This window comes from Cygnus atratus, chromosome 14 (genome assembly GCF_013377495.2).
Source record: "Cygnus atratus isolate AKBS03 ecotype Queensland, Australia chromosome 14, CAtr_DNAZoo_HiC_assembly, whole genome shotgun sequence".
Classification (NCBI taxonomy): domain Eukaryota; kingdom Metazoa; phylum Chordata; class Aves; order Anseriformes; family Anatidae; genus Cygnus; species Cygnus atratus.
Window position 1 is genome coordinate 8,218,524 of NC_066375.1, and position 24,407 is coordinate 8,242,930.

The 24,407-nt window shown below is 38.3% G+C and overlaps 1 protein-coding gene across 2 annotated transcripts in view; it reads right to left on the bottom strand.

Moving 5' to 3' along the window:
* The window catches only part of CLINT1 (clathrin interactor 1), a 47,803-nt gene that overhangs the window by 13,879 nt on the left and 9,517 nt on the right, over window positions 1–24,407 (bottom strand). Inside the window, exons 2-6 of one of the 2 annotated variants that reach the window (XM_035559803.2) lie at window positions 8,979–9,083; window positions 8,251–8,347; window positions 6,683–6,791; window positions 5,627–5,791; window positions 2,045–2,213 (exon numbers count right to left, since the gene is read on the bottom strand). In XM_035559803.2, the coding sequence (XP_035415696.1) occupies window positions 2,045–2,213; window positions 5,627–5,791; window positions 6,683–6,791; window positions 8,251–8,347; window positions 8,979–9,083 (645 nt within the window). Of the gene's footprint in view, window positions 1–2,038; window positions 2,214–5,626; window positions 5,792–6,682; window positions 6,792–8,250; window positions 8,348–8,978; window positions 9,084–24,407 lie in introns of both variants that reach the window. The other variant, XM_035559802.2, reaches the window with a different exon arrangement.

The following is a 24,407-nucleotide window of genomic DNA, read 5'->3' on the forward strand; positions in this document are numbered from 1 at the left end:
GACAAGTGATTGATAACTAAAGTCTGATCAACGTAAGAATGGAAAGGGGTGAGTCTTTAGTGATCTTATTTTGTGTCTGCTAAGACACACTAAGTGTCTAAAAGCTTTGGAGAAAAGAAATTAAATATATATATGCCAGAATGCAGGCCAAACATTACAATACTCAGTTTTCTACGACAACTTGTACCACTAAAAAACAGATCTTGTGAGACAGTTTTGAAGTGTTCCTTAACCTTCACATTAACAGCAAGCAAACATTACAGATTCATGTTCCCTTGAAGTGTTTACCATGCTCAGAATAGTAAAATTACAGTGCTTTAACTGAGAATTGCAGAATTAAGTCAAAAATAAAAGTTATAGCTTGCACTGTACCAAGTAATTAAGAGAGCTACAAACGAAGTACATCATTGCAACTTCCAGAAACCAAAGAAATACAGACTAGTTTACTCCATTTAGCTACGTGAACAGCACTTTCACCAAAATCTTCTATAAACTCAAGCCAGCTATATCACAAGTTAAGTTCTTAGTTAGTTCAAGCATTTTTTTTTCTTCCACGGAAACTGCCAGCTTTGCAAGCAGTCAGAAAGCCAGAAGTTAGGCCAAGTATTTCTAGTGAGTATGTTGGAGGTAAAGGTTGTGCCATCGGAATTCCAGTAACCATCCTGAAGATGTGCAAGTCAGATTCATTTTCTGTGCTTCAAGACCTTTATTGGTTTTACAGTGCTAAAGAAAATGATTTATAAAGCTATTAAGCTAGAAACAACAGAACATAACAACAGCACATTTGCCAGATGAACGAGTCCCACCATTCAGTCACCCTTCCTAGTGAAAAGACTGCAAAAAGGACTGTCTGAAACACTGGAAGGTGCAAGGCTTTTATCTCCACAAGTCATTCAGAAATAAAGCAAAAGTAGCAAGATTAAAAAGTTTACTGCACATTGTCTACATGAACTGTGGACAGTAAGCTGTACAGGCATTACGGCACATTTCAAAGGTAAGTACAGAAAAGTACACAGCGATACATCATGGTTAAGTCTGAAATTGTGTACTTCTGATCCCTTCTTCTTTGTAGTCTATTGATAGTAAAATCTAAGAGGGAACCCAGATGTGTGCAAAGAATACCAGTTTCATTAGTTATTAATATCCTAGTAAAAAGGCCATACTGCCTTTTTCTTGGAAATGCTACCACTGTCATTATTTTTATTTCCTACAAAATTGCTGAAGTTTTGTAACATATACGTATGTACGTCTGTGTATATAAATGCACAAAAATTTGAACATATTCCTGTTAAAAATACCTTTAAATTCTCAGCGTAAATTTGAATTAAGATGTCTCCCAAAAGGGGATTATTTCAATATACTTAAGCACTTCCTCTGCAGCAATTTCAGACTCTTAAGCACAAATTTGAACTCCAGATAATAAAATTCAATGCACCTGTTGAAGAGTGATGCTTTTAAAACTCTTTCTGCAGGCAAACCAGGGTAGGTTTTTCTTCTTACTTCAAAATCTTTAGTGGCCATACGTAAAATACAAGTTTCTTAAGAAGGTTCAATTTTTTATTTATTTTTTTAATGTATTTCAGTAAGTCACCTGCAGTCTGTTCTTCCTGAGATGGACTCAGGGAAGATGCATGATGTCAAGACAGATCTAAGGAAATTATTTTTTATCTCCTCCTTTAGCACTTGAGCATTCAGAGTAACTGTAGCATTAAATGACAGCTTCAGGTACACTGGCTCAAGGAAGACCACTGAAATGCTGAGACAAGCAAAGATTAAGAAACTTCAGCCAAATTCCCTGCTTTGCCAGCAGGCATCTAAGCTAGGGGCTATAATGGAAGGCAGCCAACAGCAGTTAACTATCAACAGAGCTATGTGATTCCCAGAGGCCAGCAAGAGCTTCGTAAGAGAAGCAAGTATTGACCCCACACACGTTTCCACATGAAGAATGGCAGCAGATTGTAACTAATAATCAGCGGTGTCAAGGAGCTTTATAATAACAATTTCACAGAATAAATCCATGTTAAAATGACTCTAATACCTGCACCTTTCTGGAGAGTCCTCTCTATCTTTCCTTCGGAACTTGCTGATGGTATCATCGATCGTGCTTCCAATTTTGTCGCTTAGCTCACCTAACTTATCACTGAACGGAAACGCAGGTTTTTTATCCCATTCTTCATCCCACTTTGACTTGGGCTCAGGATCATATCTTTCACCTGTGTAAGGCATTAAGATAAAAAATACTAAAGGTAACAGCAAATAAATGCCCATAGTGTTTTCTGAATCACTCTCAAGCCTCCCTCCCCTGCAAACACAAAGCTCACAGGTTTTCAAAGGAAACTGAAAGCTCCCATAGTGCTGAATCAACACTATTACAGCAAGGCACAGCATGTAATGCCAATCATTAAGTGGCAGGAATGCAGAATCAAAGACTTTTGTTTATGACAGCCACACAACCTTAATGCACTACACAGCACATCAGAATACTGTAGGATTCTGCCAGAGAGGCACAAGAAGTACAATCAACGCCGGCTACAAATAAGCAGCTCATCAGAAATGGGGCATGCCAGCTTTGTAACAGTCATTTAACACATGATATTTCATTCTCGGCTAACCTGTGTGTTCAGAGGTAAAACAAACATTTATACATTGAGACTCAAGAACAGATAAAAGCATAGTATCAAAATATTGAAAGACAAGCATGAAATGCGTGATAGCTTTGCTCTTTCTTTTCCATGCTCAGTGTACAAATAAAAGCTTCTTTTAAAAGGAAGAAGCAGTAAAGCAACCCACCTTTTCAGCCACTGAATATCCTGAACATCTTTACTGAACACTTACAGACATCATTCATTCTTTTTCTATTCCAGTAATCAAGACCTCCACACTGAGAGCTTGCAAACAGCTGATGGTTTTACTTAGAATCAGTACATTTGCTGTACAATCAAATTAAGATTTTTTTTTTTGTAAAGACTAAAGCTTGGGCTTAAACATACTCAAACAACCCAAGTTTAATTTAAAAGAAAAAACAGCACTTAATTCTAACAAAGACTTAACTATCAGAACCACATCATGCTTTAATAACTAGCATTGTGATCTTACATTAGACCTTCAGCTGAGAATACAGGTATACAAAACAACCCAGTATAGCTCAGTTTCTAGACAACACTAAGATGTGAGCATTTTTATATTTTGGACCATCACACCCATGCAACAAGGGTGGGTTTTTTTTTGTTTTTACTATTGAAAAATGTAAAAACACTAATAAGATTTTATTACTTAAGCTGGGTAAAACTGAACAGTAGAAAGAAAGGTGAGAAATTTAATACTTCAAATTACATAAAAATTATATTGCATCTCAGGTTATGTTCAAAATGTATTCAATTAAGCCATTTGAAACAAAAAGAAAATGATGATTCCAGCACTACAAGGTGCAGAATTTGAGATATACTAGGATGTATTTTCTTATCAAAGAGATAAATGCAGATCTCCAATGATATCTTGTTTAGATCCATAACAGACTGACAAACTTTTTCTACGTTGAGTGCTTGTTAAAAATCAGCCGGATACTCAGTGGGATCTCTATCATTGGAGAAGGAGAAATAGTTAGAAATATACTACTGTTAAATTTTGCAGGAGAGTGAAATGGCCTTATTTCAGGTACGTCAGGTTCTTCAGCATTTTAATGGAGATTCCACTAAAAGGTTTTCTTGTGTGATATGAATTTTAAAATGAGGACTTAAAACTAAGAACTCCATATTTTCATCAGGACAAAAAGAACTAAGGAGAACTGTGGAAATACAAGCATTTTCTATTTAAGTAACTATAATTTTTTTAGCTTAGAAGTCTGACCTGGGAAAGGAAGTTTGTTTTGTGCTGCTGGGAAGATTTTTAAGAACTTCACTCAACAAATGAGGGAAAAACTAAAAATCCTTTACCACAAAAGTGAAATATACAACAAAGGACAGAGCCCTTTGAATTCAGAAACTTGAATGATAACTTAAGAACATATGGAGAAAAATCTACCCTGCATATGGGGATGGATCACGACTCTGTAAAGAGTAAGTCAAAAGAAAAGCTCAGAGAAAGAACAGAGGGGCACGTACTTAAAAGTACAGATGAAGTGACTCATAAGAATTTCCTAAAGAGAGAGAATCAGTAGAGTTCCAAGCAAGTAGGCAAAAACCTGTAACAATATAATAAAGACGTATCCTGCCATGGAGATGGAGATTTCTATCTACTCTGCATATGAGGAAAAGGGAGAATAGAAGAACATGGGGAAGTAACCTGCCAAAAGCAGGAGAGAGTAAGCCTTTAATTTTCTAAGGCTCAAAGTGAAGAAGAGGGAAAAACATGCACAGAACTGAAGAGTTGCAGGTGAAGTCTAAGTCATACACAGTTCCTACTCAGATCTCATCCTAAAGCCTTCTCTCAAAGCAGTTACTGATTCTAGCAAACCAGAGCTTTGTGCCATTGAGACCTGGGGAAACATCCCTTATTAAGAGAACCCAAGGATCCACTTGGGCCAAAGAAAACGCAAACATTTCGGGACTGACAGCTGGATCATGGATGACATATTGGGATATATCAACATAGAAGCAGGTTCAAGCTCAGATCCCTGCTACAAATAATTAAAAATGTTTGTAAGTATTTGTTTTACAGGTAAGTTTAGAAATAGCTTTCTGGTGTTAACTACGACCCCTTCACCAGCAGCTATAGTTCTCTAGGATTTAGGGGTGAGCACTATGCACCAAGTTTCCAGCCTGCATACAGGTTTGCTGTACAACATCTAGCCACGAGCTTAGGAGGGCTATATAAAGTAAATTCAGTATTACCTCTGGGAACCCTCCTCTGAAAAGCACATGGGACCTACACTGCTATTCAAAAAAGGTTTTAAAAACACAAGCCAAGACGGTGACAACTGTATTGATAAACTGCTGATATAAGCTCCACCACATATTTAAAGTCAGACATGACAGACATCAGAATCCACAGATACCTTTCAAATACTCAAACAGTATGACATGGGAAACCAAAAAGTCTAATGGGACATAGTATTTACATTGTTTCACCCAAACAGTATTACTGCCCCCCAAAGCCCTAACCCAAATTAAGCAGTGATTCTAAAGGAGGTTGGCAGGCATAGGTGGATCAATATTCTTGTGCTGTGGGAGGTGGAAAGATCACTTTTTTTTTTTAATTACAGAAAGACTAAGAAACCCTGACTTACAAGGGCATCTATTTATCTAGTTCTGCTACAGCAGCATGCACTTCTCAGGGAGGCTCTGCCTAAGGGTAAAAACAGAATAACTAACTTCTGGCTAAACCAGTGCATCAATGTCACTTGTGTTTTTAGTTAATTTACCTGAAAGCCCACCCACATACTGAGAAGTCTGCCAAAGGAAAAAAGATTTTTGAAGTACTTCATTTACATATATATGGGGGGAGGGGAAGAAATACAAGCTTTATTTGATAATAATATCAACACTGACAGTTAAAGAAATATAAAGAAGAAACATCTAAAGGAGCATCTTAGAAATTTGTTAGTAGTTATCTGGTTTTCTGCATATCTAAGCTACACTGAGAGTCTAGGTTGTCAATTCTTGACCAACAAAGCCCAGTTAGTACTCACTGTATCTGAACCCTCCAACACTGTCTGAAGAAACACCAATGTATTTGTCTTTGTTCTTCTTTGCCTTCTTCCTTTCTTCCCGAAGTCGATCGTCATCTTGAGCAAATTCAACCATTTCTTTAACCTTCTGGCGTATATTTATACCCTGGTCTTTGCCATTTTCATCTGTATAGATAATGCAGGATAAAGAGCATGAGGGGGGACAGGAGCAGAAACAGGAGGAGAAAATAAATCAGAGGCAGCAATACCGAGCATCACAAACTGGTAAGAAAACTTCAGTTAGGAACAGAGCAATCAAAGTGAAAGACCTTATAGGGGTACCAAGTTCCACTGTTTCTGTTTTATAGGGGCCAAATATTTTGTTTTAACACCAATTTTTACCCCTAGATAAGTGACAGTTTTCAATGAATGGTGTATTTAGAAAACATCTAACTGCTGTTGAAACATTGAAAAGCTCGAAGACTGAGATAGAGATTATATCCTCCACTGAATATTTTAACCCTCCCGAACATAAGCCTTTTTGGTACAGCTTTTACAACTTTAATTGCAGGAACTCACTCTTACTGCAAAACTGAATTTTTGAAAAAGTGCTTTCAGTTGGGACGTACTACAAGCTAAGCGTGCTCCTTTCCCAGCCTTTTTCACATTCAAAACACACACTGGCCTTGCTGCCTTTGCACTGTAAATATTACTTGGTGGGAGGAAAAAAACTCAGCTTCAAACAGATGTGTGTGTTTTGGAGCTCTAACCTTTTCTTCCCATATGATTAAAGCTATTCCTTTACGGACACCACAGGGGACCAGTCTCTAGTGCATATTTTAATATAAACCCGAACACTCATGTTGTGTTGGTTCTGTTGTTATTAGCCAGTCTTTTCTGCAAGTTCTTGTCTTCACTAATTAATACTCTAGGGTCCCACGTCTTGGATTCTGCACTCTTCACACAACTGGCAACAGTCACATTCTAATTAGACTGGGGAAGCTTCTAAGCTGGTTCAGGTGACTGACAACTCCAACTACTGTTTTAATTTGCTTATAAGATTTTTCTATTGCTCACCTACAAAGTGGTAATTTTCCAGGGATCGCAAATCATAAATGTGTTCTCTGGCACTTGTAACAACACGCTCTGATCCATTCCTTATGAGGTAAGCTAGGAGCAGCAAAGACTATAAAAATACAAAGCACCTTATGATTGCATGAACAAAAGCTCTACCTTTTTTTAAAAAAGCAATAGAAAACCAAACCCGCCCCCACACCCCCAAATTAAGTAATAAGACTCTCCCCTCTTAAATAAATGCTTATTATATGGGTTCACCTATGAAAAAACATCCGCCCCCCCCCCCCAATGCTCTTCAGGATATCAGAACTGCATTTTGTAAACTACAATTTGTTGTTACCAAATGACAAGTAGTTGCCTTCATCAGCTACTAATTGTTTTAAAACACAGCAGCAGAAGCTTAAGAGAACAAATTAACCCTGTGAAATGACACATTTTCTTTTGCCTCTCTTGTTCACAATTTCCATCAGTTTTCACCAAAAAGCAACTCCTATGAAAGCAAGAAGTCTTATGCAGGTTGCAATGGATATATAAGACTGCATTTCAGGACAAATATAAGCAAGTTACAAGATAAATGAAGTTTAAATAGTACTTTAATTGCGGTTTTTTAAATTTAGGATTTCTATCTGGAAAAAATAAATAATGCACTTTATCCAAAGTAGTGCCTTTTTACAGCTAAAACTATCATTATATTTCAACCTATCACAACCTGATAGGCAATTCCACACAGTCTTTATAACATTAAGTAGTTATGTGCGATAGCATTAAATATTAATTTATATTGTACTTCAGGGAAAACAATTACTATGAATACAAAACATCAAGCACCTGTGAAAAGCACAAGCCATGCCTTAGAATTAATTCTGTCTTGTTACAACTTTGGCATCAACAAAATAAGCTATTCTAATACATCAATTCTAAAAAATGAGGTTATATTTGCATAATTCAGTGAGCATTGAACACCACTTTAAGTGCAACGTGATTATCTTAAGCAAAAAGTTTCCATACCATGCTAATTAGCCAAAGACAAGAAAAATGCAAATGATTTTCAGTTTTACTTCCAAAATGCAAGCAGGACATAACACGCTCATATGATAAGATCTGCAAGAAAATTTGGTCCACTCAAAGCAAAACCACAATTTTTAGAATCAGTATTTGTCATAAAATTAAGATTAGTTTCTGATCTTATTTCAGCTATTCTTAAGCTCCTTCAAAAACTGTCATCTACTTCTCTTGGAGCACTATAACAGCACATTTGGGTAGATTAAAAACGCGAATGCTACTCCAGTATGAGAACATCAACAAAATATAATTGCTCTATTAAGCAGCATCTGAGAACGTTTCTAAAATCAGATATGTTTTTCCTTATACAGTACTTGAAAGACATCTTTGATTTCAGTAACATCATTAAGGAGTCAGGAAAGAAATTATAGGTTGCTAGTGGAGTAGGTGATACAGCAGTATCTAAACAAGACACTGTATCAGAACATTACCCTAGCATCAAGCGTTACATCCTTTGTAGACCAATACAAAGTCCTGCACACTTCTAAGTTCACGTAAATACACACCTTATAAACTCTCCTCCAGTTCTTTTTATTGTCTTTCAGCATTCGAGTCCAAAGCATGTTCATAAGTTCTGGAAACTGTTCATACATAAATGTAGCCCTACAAAAATTAAACAAAAGGAGTAAAGAAATTTTATTCTCAGTGGCTTGCCATAATAGCTTGTTAAGACTAGGGGCTGACAGTAGATGGCAGGCTTGATCTAAACCCATTCAAGTTTGACAGCATTACAAGCAAAAACACTATCCCTGTTTGTTACTCATATAGAAGTAATTTACATACCATCACTACAAAAGAAAAATACTCTGAAGAGAGTCTGAGGCAATTTTCTAAAGAAAAATACCTTAACAACCACAGCAACTGGTCAAACATGACTTCCAAACTCATTTTGGCAGAAAAAAATACAAAAAAGGAGAACGACCTGTTATTTAGAACATCACAAAAAAAAAGCAGCATGAAAATAAACACCCTAAAACAGTCAGATATGTTGAATGAATTACGAGGCTACATACATAGATAAAGAATTTTCTGCTTGACAGTTTCCAATATGTTATGAGGCATTTAAAAAAAGGATTTTTTTTTTTAAAAGACTTTATTTACAGCAACTTTTCCAGCATTATCAGTCAGCATAACGCAGAGCTGATTTAGCAACAAATTTCACATTCCTCTATAAAACGTACCTTGCTTTCTTTATCACTGACTCAAATTATGACTTACTCAAATTATGACTTACTTGGCAATCTCTCCCATGAGTTGCCCCGAAGGTCCCCATGGATCATCATTGGTTGCTTCTCGAACCTTAGACTCTATCTCTGAATAATTCATAACCACATTGGTGCTGCAAAGGAAGAAAAAAATTAACACACACAAAGATTAGCATCAAAACTGAGAAATACATGAAAACTTAATAATGACACTAGTGGGTACCTTAATGAGATACCTCTACAGGGTGGGAAAGAAAACATCTTTAGTGCAGAAGTTACCCTGAGGACACTATACAACACATTTATGTTATCTTTAAGGTTTTTAATATTCCATTAGTCTTCAAGAATACAGATGAGAAACTATGGATTACATTACAGCTAGATTCAGTCCCGTAAAAATGGCTTTTGGTCAAATTAAAATCGAAACGGAACTACCATAGTCAAAGCTGAGAGCTTCCCTGACTAGAGATGGTTCACTTGCAGCTTTGTACGATGTGTTTATTTGCAAGAAGCTTTCTAACGCAGCCAACAGCAGGCTTTTTGAATGATGAACACTACGAGACACTCAAAAATATCAGTACCAAACAGGTGTTATTAAAGATACTACCACTAAAGAAACCAACAACACAGCACCCCACGCTTCAGAAGACTACAGCAAGGAAAATAAAATTCACTATAAAGTCTGTTTTCTAGCTTAAAGTTATTCCAGGGAAAATAAAGGAAGAAGGTCTGCAGAGCACCGTGTTATGACTAAAGCAATGCAAATACTACAAGGAGTTCAAGCAACCCCTATGAGTTCACAAAAATATATTTTTAAAAACTGCTTCCTATTTCTAAATGTAAGTTATATTACAATTTTGAATTACAATTGTGTTATTCTTTTTTTTTTAATGAATCTAAGATTTTAAGTGGTAACATTCAGCTATGATCCCAGCGACATCCCCTGTGCCCCTAAAAGTGTCCAAATATATTCAATAACACAGTGACTTTCCCTATATGTTGAAATGAGCAAGCGGGCCCCATGCATTTGCCTAAAATGTCACTCATACAGAGAATATTTGAGAAACAGCATTCTAACTATGGGATAATCTATCATCATGATAAGTGAATCCTTATTCACACGTATTTAGCACTGCGAAACAACATGATAGTAATGAAGCTTCCAAAAGGAAACCTAGTAGCTTCTGTTTTTCTTGCATCCTTTGCAGCGTATCTGAAGTAAGCTACGAATTACATTTACACCTATTGAATCAAAATTTTAAGATTTAGTTCATTGTTTAAGCACATCATGCAACTGGTTTCAGAAGCTAAAAATGCTGCAAGATGACTGCTCAATATGCAGACTATCCTATAAAGTCAAATTGATTAACCATAGCAGGAATAAAATGATTTTAAAATATTACGTTGAGAAGGTGTTCATTACTTAAGAACTCCTGCGAACCTGAAGGGACTAGAAGAAAAAAAATGAAGACGCTTAACAGTCATCCCTCTGTCCTTGGAGGAGTTGGCCCATTGAATTTTATTTGGCATAAAGATAACCAAGGTTTGGAACAGGGAGCAGAAACAAGAATGAGATCCCCTAAGTCCAAAAGGGGACACAGAAGGTAATTGTTAAAACAGAATAAAATTCCTGGACTCAATCTTGGATTCTCAGCATGAGAATTCCTGCTGTCAGATTCTGATGTATGATTTTATTCAACTTCGTGTCTAAAGAGAATGTAAGCTACATGACTGAATAAATAATCAGCAAGCTAACAGAACCCATCTATACTTAAAAAAGCATGCAGGAAAACAGCAGTAGGTATGGACAGCAACAATTAGGGGTTTTACAAATTCATTTATGGTAAACATGCCTCAAGCTTCTGGTTTTGACATTTTCTTTACCATCCACACAAACGTGAACTAATACCACCTTTATTTCCCATACGCATGGGACTTTAAACAGATTTAAAAAAAACCAAAGCAACACAACACAAAGCCACGGGCTTCAGAGCTGCGTGGCTTTCAGCACACTGGTTCCCTTGTCCGAAGCGAGGAAAGGCAGCGAGCTGAATGGAAAGGTTCTGTTTGTTTTTATAACCCCTCCTCAAGCGCTTGTTTGAGACTTGATGGGGAGCTGGGGGTGGGTGGGAGAGCATAAAGTTAAGCATTTCCTTCATTTTGTAGAGTAAAGCATTAAGACTGGAAAAATGCATGAAAGATGCAAACTTACTGTAAAAATCAAAAGCCAGTATTAGCTATGGAAGTGCTCGGTGTCGCACGGCTAAAGCGGCATCAGGGTTTAGAGGGGGAATGGAAGGGGAAATTAAGTAATGCCAAAAAAAGAAAAAAGTGCAGTTAAAACCGACTAAATAGGGAAATAAACTCCTAAAACCATTCTGCAGTGAAGTTATTGTTCTCAGCAACTAGGAGAAAGCTTTTTTTATAAATGTCACGATGAGATGTAAGAGGCACAAAGCATTCCAAAACAAAGCATCTTTAAGCCGCGTTTAATTCAGCAACAAATGTAAACTTCAAGAAGAAAAAAAAAGTTGTATAGTTTGGCATCGTTCCAGGTCACTTAAAAATAACCACTTCTAAAAAGGTGGAAATATAGTTTTATTCTTCCTTTCCCATGTTTTCTATGGCCCTCATTCCATGCCCTACCCATGATTCCTGTGACCTCTGCAACAAAAAAAATAATTTATGTCCAGATGTGAAGGGAAAAAGTGACTAGCTTGATTGCCAAGACTTCCTGTGATTGATATAAATTTAATATCCGAGGACACTTTCAGACACCAGGGGGGGCTCGCTGATTAGTTTATACTGGGCAGCTTCCAGGGAATCGTGCCGGATTGCATGGGCCCAGCCTGCTTCACAACCAGATGGATGGATACACAACAGGCAGAAGCGACAGGAGCATCCTGGCAGTCAGTGTTTCAAACACGGCTACACTCGGATTTACCCCAAAGTGTTAACTGAGACACAAGTGGACTCTTGTACCAAGCACATTTACAAAACTTTTAATGTGGACAAAGATATTGACTGCATGAAGTGGATTTTGGAAGTTACATCCAAAATAGAGACCACCAAATAAACAAGTGGGTTGACTTTAACTTTACAAGCTGTTGTACGTTCTTTTCTTCTGGTATGTTATATTTAAGTCTAAACTATGTACTTAATTATTATGCTCGTGTGTTATATTTAAATCTAAACCACAGAGTGGTGTCAACAGATAATTTTTACTCTTTATTATACCACTTTTATTTCAGTGCTGTTTCTTACAAAAACAGTTCAAAAAACCAGGAGTACTGTCACATCTCTATGAAACAGTAAGTGTGGTGATGGCAAGCAAAGTGTTAGTTTTAAAATTTCTTACATGAGAATGATCGACTTTAAAGGTTTACATCTACAAATGATTACAACAGTGAATAGATAGCACAAGTCTGAGACTGAAGGCCTCCACAGGAATAAATGCACGATGCCAGGGAAAAGCCAGTGGTAAGAGCTATAAATTTTTGATCATCTGACTGCATCAGAGAGTAAGACACACGTTTCTTCAAAGAAACAGACAAATATAGTTGGAAGTTTTGCATGTGTTTTATACACTTTTAACATACTTTAAAACTGAACAGACATACCATAGATAAAACATTAAAAAAAAATACTTTGCACGAGTTTTGCCTGCATTTTCCAAAGGAAAGAAAACTCTCAAAGGATTCAAAAACTTGCTAAATGACTCCAAATTTTGTTTTAAGTTACACTGTGAGATTTGTAAATAGAGATAAAGCTGTCATCTCCTGATCCAGGTCTACCCTATAGTATGCTAAAAACAGGGGAAAAAAGCAAGGAGAGAAGAAAGGGATGTGAGGTTCAAGACAAAGTTTTGCACATACTTCAAATGTATAATTTGAGATAAAAATAATGCTTAGTTGATGTTAGGGATGGTAAGCTGACAAGCAAGAAGAACAAGAAATTCTGTACCAAACCTCATAAAACTAAGGAGAATGGAGAAACTAATGAGGTCCATCAAAAATAACTATTAAGTATCTGCCACTTCAACCTTTACACTTGCAAGGGTCTGAAAAGCACTTCAGCTTTTAGTCCTAAGACAATAAATACACTACGGGCCTGAGATTATCCTCTGAGCAATAGTTGTTGACATGTGTAAATGAAATATAGCTTGGGGATGCCCTGCTCGAACATAAAGAGCAGAGGGACACTGCCCAGGATGACGGACAAAAGGCATAGTGTAAGGGGGTCTCCCCCTCCTGTATCAGTGGATAAGGAACATAACCCATGATATGGACACAAACTCCGGTAAGTGTTTAAGTGTATCCGCAGAAAACTTTATTTATGCTTGATTTCAACATACTCCAGTATAAAGCTCCAGTAGCTGTATTTGGTACTCTGTGAAGGCTTCCCACGTCACATAGTAATACAGGAAACAAATCGACGAATGCTCAGAAGGACAGTATTGCAAGGAGGACGTGCACTCTACTCTTAGTAAGGTATCAGCACTTCTTCAGTGTTTTTCCATGAAATGCCACAAAATAAATGCTAAAAAAAACCAATGTTTTCTTTTTCCATACTAAGAGAAAAAAATCTCTTTATCACCAGGAAAGCAAAATCATTATTTTTAAGACAGAAATACAAATCAAAACATTATGAATTAAAGGTTTGTTCCAAAGTAGAGTTCTTTCCTTGTTCAGATCCGCAAGGTGTTTGTTCTCTACAGATGCATGTGCTGTAACTGAAGACAGCTCAGTTAGGTGAGACTGTATCTGTACAGTATTTTGTAAGTGATGCTAACTATGCTGTTCCTAGTAACAGCTTCTGACTGGAAATTTTGTTGTGCCTGAAATTGTTATTCCACATCCATAATTGCTGGTTCCACACCAAAAAGACTGTCTCTCTGTTTCACACCCCTTGAATGACGAATACTTTGTAAACGTATATGTGGAAACATGAGGCTCTGAACACAGTCAGTAATAAGAAGTAGAAGAAGCCTCAGGAGTGGGGACGAATTCAAGCCTGAGAAATTAGATGCAGAGAATCAAAACTGTTTTCTCATCTAAACTACACTTTAAAATCAACCACGAAGCCATAACGCTAACCCTCAAGATAACAAATATTTTATAACAATGCTGTACATACACTTCCAGCAAGTCTTGCTAAAGAAAAAAGGCACTACGATTTTGGTCTTCATTCACTTGATTCAACATCTCGGTTAGGCGGTTACATGCAAAAAGCTCAGTACCCACAGACTTCCCAAAAGGGCTCCATACAGTTAGATATTTCCATCCCCAGCATTTCCCATATCTTCCAGACTTTTTTTTTCCATGGTCGGTGTCATTCTGTTCCCTCATCACCCTGCCAATACATTCAAGTGCATGAAATCACAGCTCATAAAGGAAGCTTACAGTTCCCTGCTAGATTCTGGAAGTTACGTTCTTTTGAACAAGCTAATCGCGTTCCTCAGGATAGGAGTAGATAGCTATATCTTGCAAAATTTCAGAGCTCCAAATGACACGTAAATTAAAGTTTAACATTCCATGCTCAAGGAGCATCGGTCTTAAACACGCAGGAATCTTTAAATAGCATTTGCATAGGAAACCTGTAATAGAGAAAACAAGGAGCACCATGAGAAAAGCAGCTATTTATATATTACATGTAATGAAGGAACAGTATATCCATCCATTTAGAGTGGAACTTACTTTAATACATATTAAGGAATCAGAAAGCCTAACAGATCTTAGTCAATGTTTCTGTCTCAAACTTAAAAGCCTTGAATATGCCCTGGGGCGAGAGTCAGACCACTCCATTAAAAGCTCCATTAGGATTACAGTTGCTATTGATGTGGGTGGTGTCACTGAGGACAAGTACAATTCTGGACATCAGATCCACAGAAGATTTGTGAAATGCCATGTCTAATCTCATGAAAACTAAGATAAACAGAAGTCACAGAAAGGGTATATTACAACAGTTTCTTTATAGTGATGATAAAGGGATTGGATTGGACAGGGTAAGGCTAATTAGAAACACTTCTCAAACCTCTGGGAAGCTGCCCACTGTGCTGAGGGACCCAGCAGCAGGAACAAGAAACCTGGTTACACAGTTAAATTTTTTTTTTTCAATGTATATTTCAAACCAATTACAATATCATGTATACATGGGACTCCTATGTGCATAATATTATGCCTTTAACTATTACTCCAAGGACATCACTGGATTATGCACCTTCTGTTTTCCTTTTTTTTAATTTTACAACTGGGAACACTAAAATACTAAAAGCTGAGATGAGAAACTTTCTCCATTTTACCACCATTAAGAGTTTCCAGTGAGACACCATTCTGCAAATATGTGTTTAAAGCCCAAACATGGAAGAAAAAGATTCCTGCGTTACACACAGATATGCCTATCATACATACAGTTTGAACACTAATGCTATTCAAACAAACAGCAACACTAAAGAACCTACATCTTTTAAAGAAAAATTTGTCTCTTCGATGGGGGAAAGGGTCTGGACGAACACAGGGCAACAGAAGCTGTTGCTGTACAGCACTGCCTAGCGCGGTAACAAAGTCTTGCAAGAAACAAGTTTTAACCTTGAATTATTCCAGTGCCAAACCAAAACAAACACCACATAATTTGTTCTTTAAATAACCCTGTGTTTAGCAGGATTATCCGTTTAATAGGCAGTCTCATGCAGTAACTCAGTATTTCTGTAATTTTGTTAGCAGCTTCTTTATTTTTAAGTCTTCTGCAGGTCTCCTGTAACTTCTCTAGTGAGTAAAGCACAGTGAACTTCCAAGTTCGGTCCACAACAGAACAGCTAGGCTACAGACTGACTAAAATTTCCTCACCTCACTTGGTGACATAGCAAAGGAGAATATTACAGTAACAGTTTCTGAAATCTACATTCCCAAACCCAGTAAGAATACACTTGAACAGCTCTATGCTATCCTTCTTGGATAGAAAAATAAGGAGACTGCACTACCTAATCAAAAAGGATGTCATCTGAAAATTACATAGTTAAGAAATCCTTAAATTACAGTAAGAAAGTTTGCTTTGAATCTGATTCATTGTGTACATGTTCGTTCTTAATAAATGACCCAGCTGTGTTATCTCCATCTAAACATTGCTACGATTTTTATGGTGTGGTACATAAGAACAGGAGTACTTTCTCATCCGGATGGTTTATTACAAGCACGGTGGTGATTTCAACTTAAGCCTCTGAACAAAGCCAGCAGTAACTCATGTCTGGAGACCGAGCTGATGCTCTGCTCCTGCAGTTGAAGTGCTGCCTTTGTCTTCAGCAGCTTATTTCCTTCCAACCTGTTGGGCTGTCTGTTCCACGTTCAGCTGAAAGACTAGCAGTCTTCCACTATAAGACCAGACAAGGACCCACTGGTTATTGTTCATCTAATTTAAGATACTTATTTTGGCAACACTACCCAAACAGAAGAGCAATTTATTTTCAGATTTCCCATGGAACTGTACAGGGGCTGAAAACTTAAGGCAAATATATATATTTAAATACTATTATATATGTTTATAACATTGCTTAGCTTTTAGGTGCTTCAGACAGCAGCATCCATATTTGATTTTTTTTTTAAAAAAGGATGCACTATAAAAGTAATATGAGCAAAGTGAACATTAAGCATTTGGAGAAGAGATGAGGCAGATCCCTAGTAATATTTTCACAATACTCAGTTACCTTGTAGAGCCCCATCCACAGGCACAGAGGTATTTAAGAGGCAGCCTTTGGAGGGAAGGGAACATACCATCTTATCCCCATCCAGTCTTCATCTGTGAGTCACGCATCTAAACTATTTTTAGCATCTAGATTAAAAGGTTCCTGTACAGTAAAAGTAGAAATACATGAAAAGCTTTTTGATAACGTTAAAAAGTTATTTTGGTATTAAGTGATCCATTCTTGAAGTGTGTTCTGAAGTTAACTTCAACTACTGAGAATACACAGCAAAATAAAAACGCTACACATCTCATCTGAGTCTAGGATAAGTCTTCCCCACACCCAGATGTTAGAACCTTGGCATTTATTAAGTTGTGAATTAGTTTCCAGAAGCATTTTTGTCAATTAAAAAATATTATTGAATACTTATCCATCTGGGCACGAAACACTTTTTTTAGTATTACCAATTCAGATGTTCTACCAAGCGATCCTCACAGCACTGCCTCCCAAACCACTAGGGGCCAGCACACCATGCAGCAAACACCCCGTAAAAAAAAGGCAGATCACATCAACTACATTTCTACTAGCATCTCTTCCACCAAACTCTGACGAATTAAAGTTGATTGCTGATCCAAACTTGGGTTTCAAGAAACTTGAAGCAGTTACGGCCAACTCAAGCAGAAAGATGCATTTCAGCACCAGAGTTCATGTGCTTTGACCTGTTCACTATGTCCCTGCTTCAGAAAGCTCAATATGCACAGGCAGAGGACAAAGCTAAGACATTTCCACCTCTTTTCCAACACAGCATAATGGACATCCGGGAATTTATGTACCTAGTGCTACTAGCAATTATTCAGAGAAAAAGATACTAAACACCCTCAAAATAAAGATGGCACTGCCCTTCCCCTCAGTGAATCTGGATAGTAGATCTCAGCCAGCATCTGTCTCTGCTTGGTGAAGATGAACTAAAAAAACATGCAATGAACTCAACGCATTTTCATTTTGCTCCTGTCAGTAATGTCACTTTTGTTATAAAACACGCAGCTTAGATTTAGAGTCTTACAGATGAAGCATATGGATAACAAATATGAAGGCAGCAGTCCACATTCAAAGAAGAAACAGATGGGCACCCATCTGCTAAAATGCCTGGTGAAATACCTCAGGTTACACAGAGGTAACAGCTCCACATTAGATGATACTTGACCATTTAAGTTACTTTTTAAACCACCCCTCTGAAGCATTTCAAATACGACACCAGACAATTCAGTACATGAATACTGGATATTATTACAGACCTTCAACGCTCTTTCTGACCAACGATACCATCTTCATTACACTACAGTAGGATCTAAAATAGATTTCCAGCTTTTCAAGTTAAGTTTCATAATTTATGTGGCAGATGTGCAAGGCAAACTGCACAGAAAGAGATAAGCCAAGAAAAACATCCTGATGGCCACAAGTGAATTACGACTTGTGGGAGGAAGGAACTATAAAGCTATTTCCTGTGCCTTACAACTTCTAATCACAAAAGCCTACCAAGTAAACAAGATAACCCAAAATCCACCGCACATACACACTTCCAAAAAAAAGACAGTGACTTTAAGAATTAAATTGAATCCTGTTAGAGAACTCGGAAGCGACCATCACACATTGCTGAAGCGCCCTGCAGAAGGTACCCAATTACAGCTTGCTGTATTCTTAACGTTTTGGGGTTTGTTTTGTTTTTTTTTTTTTAAACAGATGTTGGGAACATGAGGCAACCAAGTACGTGGTAGTTTTAAAGTGTACTTGTAAAGTCTCCCCAGAGCCTTTTCTTCTCCAGGCTGAACAGCCCCAGCTCCCTCAGCCTGTCTCCACAGGAGAGGTGCTCCAGCCCCTGAGCATCCTTGTGGCCCTCCTCTGGACTCACTCTAATAAATCCAGAAGCTCTCCAAGGATAATCAAGTTGTAGTTACATTCAAAAAGCAGCAACAGTAAGCCTTGTAACTTCAACCCACTCGTGTACCTCAGACTTCCTTTGCTTGACCCTAACAAACTTGAGTGATCTTCGGATGGAGGAGAAAGAAGGGAAAAAGAGTAAAACCAAAACTCTGCCAATAACTTCTTATGACACCCCCACAATGTCTTTAAGTAGAGGTCATTACACAACCATTTGCCTCCTACTTCCAAAAAAATTCTTAATTTTCAGTGTCAAAAGAGCTGTGTGCCATTACTGTTTTAATATGACCCCCAAAAGATAAAACTTTTGATAAGCCCAACTTCACCTCTAAAGCTTCTGCAATTCTGAGCTATTCACAACTGCTCACGTGAAACGTGTTCAGAGAATTCGTATTAGGGTCCTCTGACACCATAAAGAACGTGTGGCAGTTGTTAGCTTACAGTAACCAAAGTGGTCAAGGAAAACTCTTGCATCTAGACGTACTTGAGATATATTAGCTTAAGAGTTAGAGTCAAAAGTTTTCACTCTGAAAAGCAGGAAATGCTGCCTGGTAATTACTACACCTCTGAACGGTGCAGAGCTATTTAGTGTTGCCAATCACACTGACTTCTAAATAATCCAAGCCTTCCTTATTCAAATAACTAAATTTGGTTTGAGTATCTGTCAACTTACAGAATATTTGGTGTGGACAGAAGAATACACATGCAATAATGCAGACTTGAATATTGCCAAAAGACAGCCCCCACTCCCCCCACAGGACCATGCTTAACGAACCTCGTAGTTTCAGATATTCCCTTTGTTGCAGGCTGAGTACCATTAAAATACTGCCCTAATTCCAAAATTTATTGCAAATTAAGCATTACTCCAAACACAAGCTACGCGTTCCACTAGGGAGGGCCAATTAAAATGTAAACAGTGCCATTAAAGCTTCTAACACAGACTGATCATTCTCTGCTGCTATATATAATCACTTTAGCACTGCAACACCACGTGCACCCCTCTATTTTTGCCATACGAACCTAAGCCAAAGCAAGCACCTGTTGAATGCTCTTCTCAGCTCAGCTCCCCTGGCAAGGAGCAGGTGAGCTTGCCAGACCTGAGCCCAGCTCTGAGAGCACTCCCCTTGCTGCCTCCAGCCTGCCCCAGAGCCCTAACTGCTACCAACTCCTCTCCCTGCCCTTTAGGCAATCGGAGAAAGGAGTCAGGATCTGACAAGAGCATCCCAAGTGCACATAAACCACACATTGCCAACTCACTCCGCTTTTACAACGCTGGTTACACTGTCCCTAACACCCAGACGAGATCTGAAGGGCTTGCGGTTCCCTTCTGCCATCGTCTATAGAGCTATGATGCCGTATAGCTTTCTACTTCACCTGTGATGCAGCAAAGTATTAGTGTCATATTAGAAAGCCTGAGACACGCATCTCACAACCTGGAAGCATGGTCTAAACAGGTGGTAAAGCAACTGAACAAGAACACCTGCAACTAGTGTTTTAACACAGCCTTGTGTCCTGGAAGATGTCTTAAGACAGGCAGAAGCTGCACTGCACTTTCTGGACTGGAAGACAGGGAAGGAGGCGGCAACAGTTTATACAAAGTTATCAAATTACAGGCTAATAAGCAGTTTTCCTTCAATTATTCATGTCTTTCGGTGAAATTTGCTATGCAGGACATATTCAGTAGCACAGGAAGACATTAGTCTCAACTGTCTCGATCTTTGTTTCTCTAAAATGACTCACATTATCATTTACTGATCTTATTTCTAAAAGAGTCCGGAATTAATTCTATAGTTGCCGGTGTTTGCAGAAAAAACAACAATAAACAAACCTCAACATCCAATTCCAGACCTTTTTTGATGAAAATAAAACCAGGAACTGAATGCGTATGTCACTACAAAATTGCTTATCAGCTTCTCTTCTCAAAACTGGTTCCTTACAGTCTGTTGCTTACTCACCACTTGAGGCTGAAAGCAAGAATTGTGCCGTGAAGTGGAGCGCTACAGGAACTGCCACACTCAATAGCTCAATGTAGCTGCAGCATTTCCTTTCACATCCAATACTGAAATCCAATCCCAAACAGACCATTACATTTGTCAGAGAATTTAAGGATGATGCCGACCTGAAGACTACATGGAGTACATCCAGATCCAAGAACTTTTTTTCTTGACTCCACTACAGGCAGAGGAACACAATCAAGGCCATTGACACTCGCATTTCAGTGTCTCCAAGAGCACCTCCGTTTTCCTACGAAGGAAGCTGTTAAAAACCTAAGCCTTTCCCCTGCACCTCATCTTGCTAATATGTAAGAACAAGAAATTCAACATCTTAAAAACTACAGTGGAATTAAGACTTCAGCGTCTCCCAGTGAGTACTTCATACTTCTTTAACCTAAGCAGAGCTGTGCAAGGGCAACCTGGTCAGTATCCTAATCCCCGAGACTGTCAAAAGATGCCCATTATAAACGTAAAAATGTAGAGCAAATACGCAGTAGTAGTTCTGCAGAATACAATGCCTGCCTCCAACGGTTTATAGCTAGCAGGAAAACCCCATTAATTTTTGCCCCTATGCTTTCTTCTTCCAGTCCTCCTTCTGCACATAACAGCCCTAAAGGCTTTCTCAGACTTGCGTCCAATTTGCTTTGAATTCGGTTGAATGCCTCTTTGCAAACTTGCTCACGTGCCTCCAGTTGTGGTTTTACATGGGAACGATCAGCAGCTCTGCACTTCGTTTTTTCCTCAAGTGGACAACGTTTCAGCTTCCTGAAACACATTTTTGCTATTCATTATTTCCTTGATCCTTCTCTTTAGCAATGCTGTTTCTTTTGCAGCATCTTTGAGAAGCGGTAACCATTCCTCTTTGAGCCACCTACACAATTTTTGCTATCTCCATATCAGCTGCAAGGACTCCATTCTTAGGAACGCCCTTGAAAGCTTAGTGTTGTTTTTTTTTTGAAACATAAAATGGAAGAGTAGTTTCTACCAACTTAAGAAAAATACACAAAATTTATGTTTTAATTATTCTTTTGCTCATGAAGAGACTTAAGTAAATTACAATCATTATTGCAGAGTGGCTCTGTTAGTAATATCATGAGCCAGAACTAACGTGTCTCAGGATCGAGTCCAGGGTTAGTGCTTTTGTCTTTCCAACTAGCTGATTGATAAACCAGCCGCCAATCACCTAAATATGCACCATTCTCAATATAAGACATCCTTGCTCTGCACTCACACCTTTAGTACCCAAATTTCAGTTTCGCAGGAGCTCTGACTGGCTGACACAGCTTGTTAATTTGATCTGGAAAAGTTTTCTTCAGCATGTTGTTCATTCACTGAATATTTTGTGCTTGGCCTGGAACAGAGTCCTGCTAACCCACACAGTTTTAAGACGGGACACCGACAAAATGACTTATCCAAAAATTTCTGAAAGGCAAAGAGTCGAGGTTCACCACCTTATTCTTCAGTCTCCTAAACTCTAGGAGACAAATACCCTTTGCATCAGATGTCCACCTCTTACCTTACATTCATAAGAACGAATTTTTCCCTTCACCAGCTTGAGGCCCTCCTCTTACGGAATTAAGCCAGTTGGCATCTCCTGATCAGGTTAATTTAGCATAATTATAACAAGTTTTGCTGACAACCAGAGCTGGCAATCAGCAGTTTCCCCAGAATTTCCCCTCTAATATCTTATTACACGGAGCAAGCACGTCACATATAGCCAAAAGCACATCAGAATAGTTCAACTGACACGAGAATTATAGGTGAGGCTCACAGCACACAAAACACTAACAAGATACTAGAGAAGGGTTGCACAACGCACCTGTCACTCATGCTTCTTCCACTGGCAGAAACGCTGAAATGATTTTTTCCAAAACCTGAGTGTTGGGACATACTGGGCTGTCGTATCTCAAGTAAAAGGGAACTGAGAAGATATTCTAACTGATCTCCGTTTCAGTGCTCCATAAAGACAGCTCTTACCACTCCAGGGAGCCAAGTCAGGCTCTGAGAATGGCTGAGGCTGGATGGGAGCTCACAACCCCACAGGCCAGCCATCCCACCCAGGCAGGGCCAGCAGGAGCGGGTTTCCTAGGGCCTTCTCCTCCCAGGTTCTGAAATCCACCAAGGATGGAGACTCCATACTCTTTTCATGACACCTGCTCCATCCAGGATTTGGCAACCCTCACAGTAAAATTTTTAAAAAAAAGCATTTTCTTGCACATAGGAATTTCACTTGTTTTAGTTTGTGCCCACTGCCTCTTATCCTGTCAGGTTTTATGATTATTTTCTGTATCTTGCAGGATTCTATAGCTTGGCACCTACTTTATTTTGCCATTCCATTTTCCTGTGAAGGTAGGTTACAAAGTAGAAAACCTTCTGCTATTGCCTTAAGCAGCTGGACAAAGGAACTTAACCCATAAGGAAGCAGTGGCTAATAGTTAACCGCTGAGTGCCCTTCTACAGCTATTCCCAGCGGGATATCCAAAATGAAATGGGCAGCGGCCGTGAGAACACACCGCTCAGAATAAGTGAAATATTACGAAGTCAGTGTTCTAGTATTAACATTCAGTATTTCATTAAAATTTTCAAATTAGCATCTCGCATTACATAAAAAAGGAAGCTTGGCAAACTAAAATCCCACAAATTGACAAACATGCATTTTTACCCAAAACAAGTGTTCTTTTGTGGAATGAGTCTGGCAAGTTACAGAAAAATTAACTTTCAAAATGCCAAGCCATGCTTATTTGTGGAGGATAATAGTGTTTCCTCTCCTTTCATAGGTATCATTTGTTAAACTGATTCCTCCAGGAGATCAAATAACTCTTACATCCTAAAAAGGTAACAAGAGCCGTTTCATTTGTCTTGAAGCCCCAGTTTCTATTTCCTGTCCACATCCAGATGATAACTTCAAATTAAACAGACTACTTGCAACAAACCAATTTCACTATGGTTCAATACAGGAACAATTTATTTAACTCACTAATAGTAGAATTACTACAATTTTATGATCTTGTATCTGCAGTTACACACTTAAGTTACAGTTACTTTAATTAACAAAAACCCGACACTGGCAGTTTAAAGGCTAAGAGAACCCACTTTCTAATTAGAAATCTATTAGCACTAAGTTTTCAAGCTGTCTCAAGGAACACAAACATCAATTTGGTAGCAAGGAGATAGAAGTTGTATCGCAGCAGTCACCTCATTTAGGCAATAAACACCTTTGAAGGGAGGGTATTTCCCCACCTCTCTTTGCATGATCATATGGACGAACAGTTAAAATAATTAAATAATCACTGAAGAGGAATAATTAGAGTTGATACCTTAATGACCGCTGTCACTTTGACCGATGGATGTATATTAACAAGCATGACGTTTATTTTTCAGAAGCAAGCAACTATGCCGAGCAACTCCTATAGAGCCATCTAGGACTACCAAAAGCCTTTTTCTTCTCTTTACATTCAAAATAGACTTAAAGAAACCTTCAAGTGAATTGTCTCATAGAAAACACAACATACTCCTCTCCCAGGGATCACAAAGGGATATATTGATGTATTTCTTCACTTAACACAAAGTTATGGCTTGAGAAGAAACAGATTAGGCTGTATGTACATAGAATGCTTCTGAACAGCTGGAACGTGGGGACAGCAACCAACAAGACATTTATTGTTGTGAGTGCGGACCAAGCAAACAAGAGCCACGCTCCCCAACTCCCAGTGGGTCTCATTATTACTACAACAGATTTTTAAAATGCAGGTCAGTCTCATTAAACAAGTTGAATAGACACTAATATTTCTAATTGTATCCCAAATGAGCCAGGTAATATCTATTAAGTGTGCAGGCAATATTTAACCGGT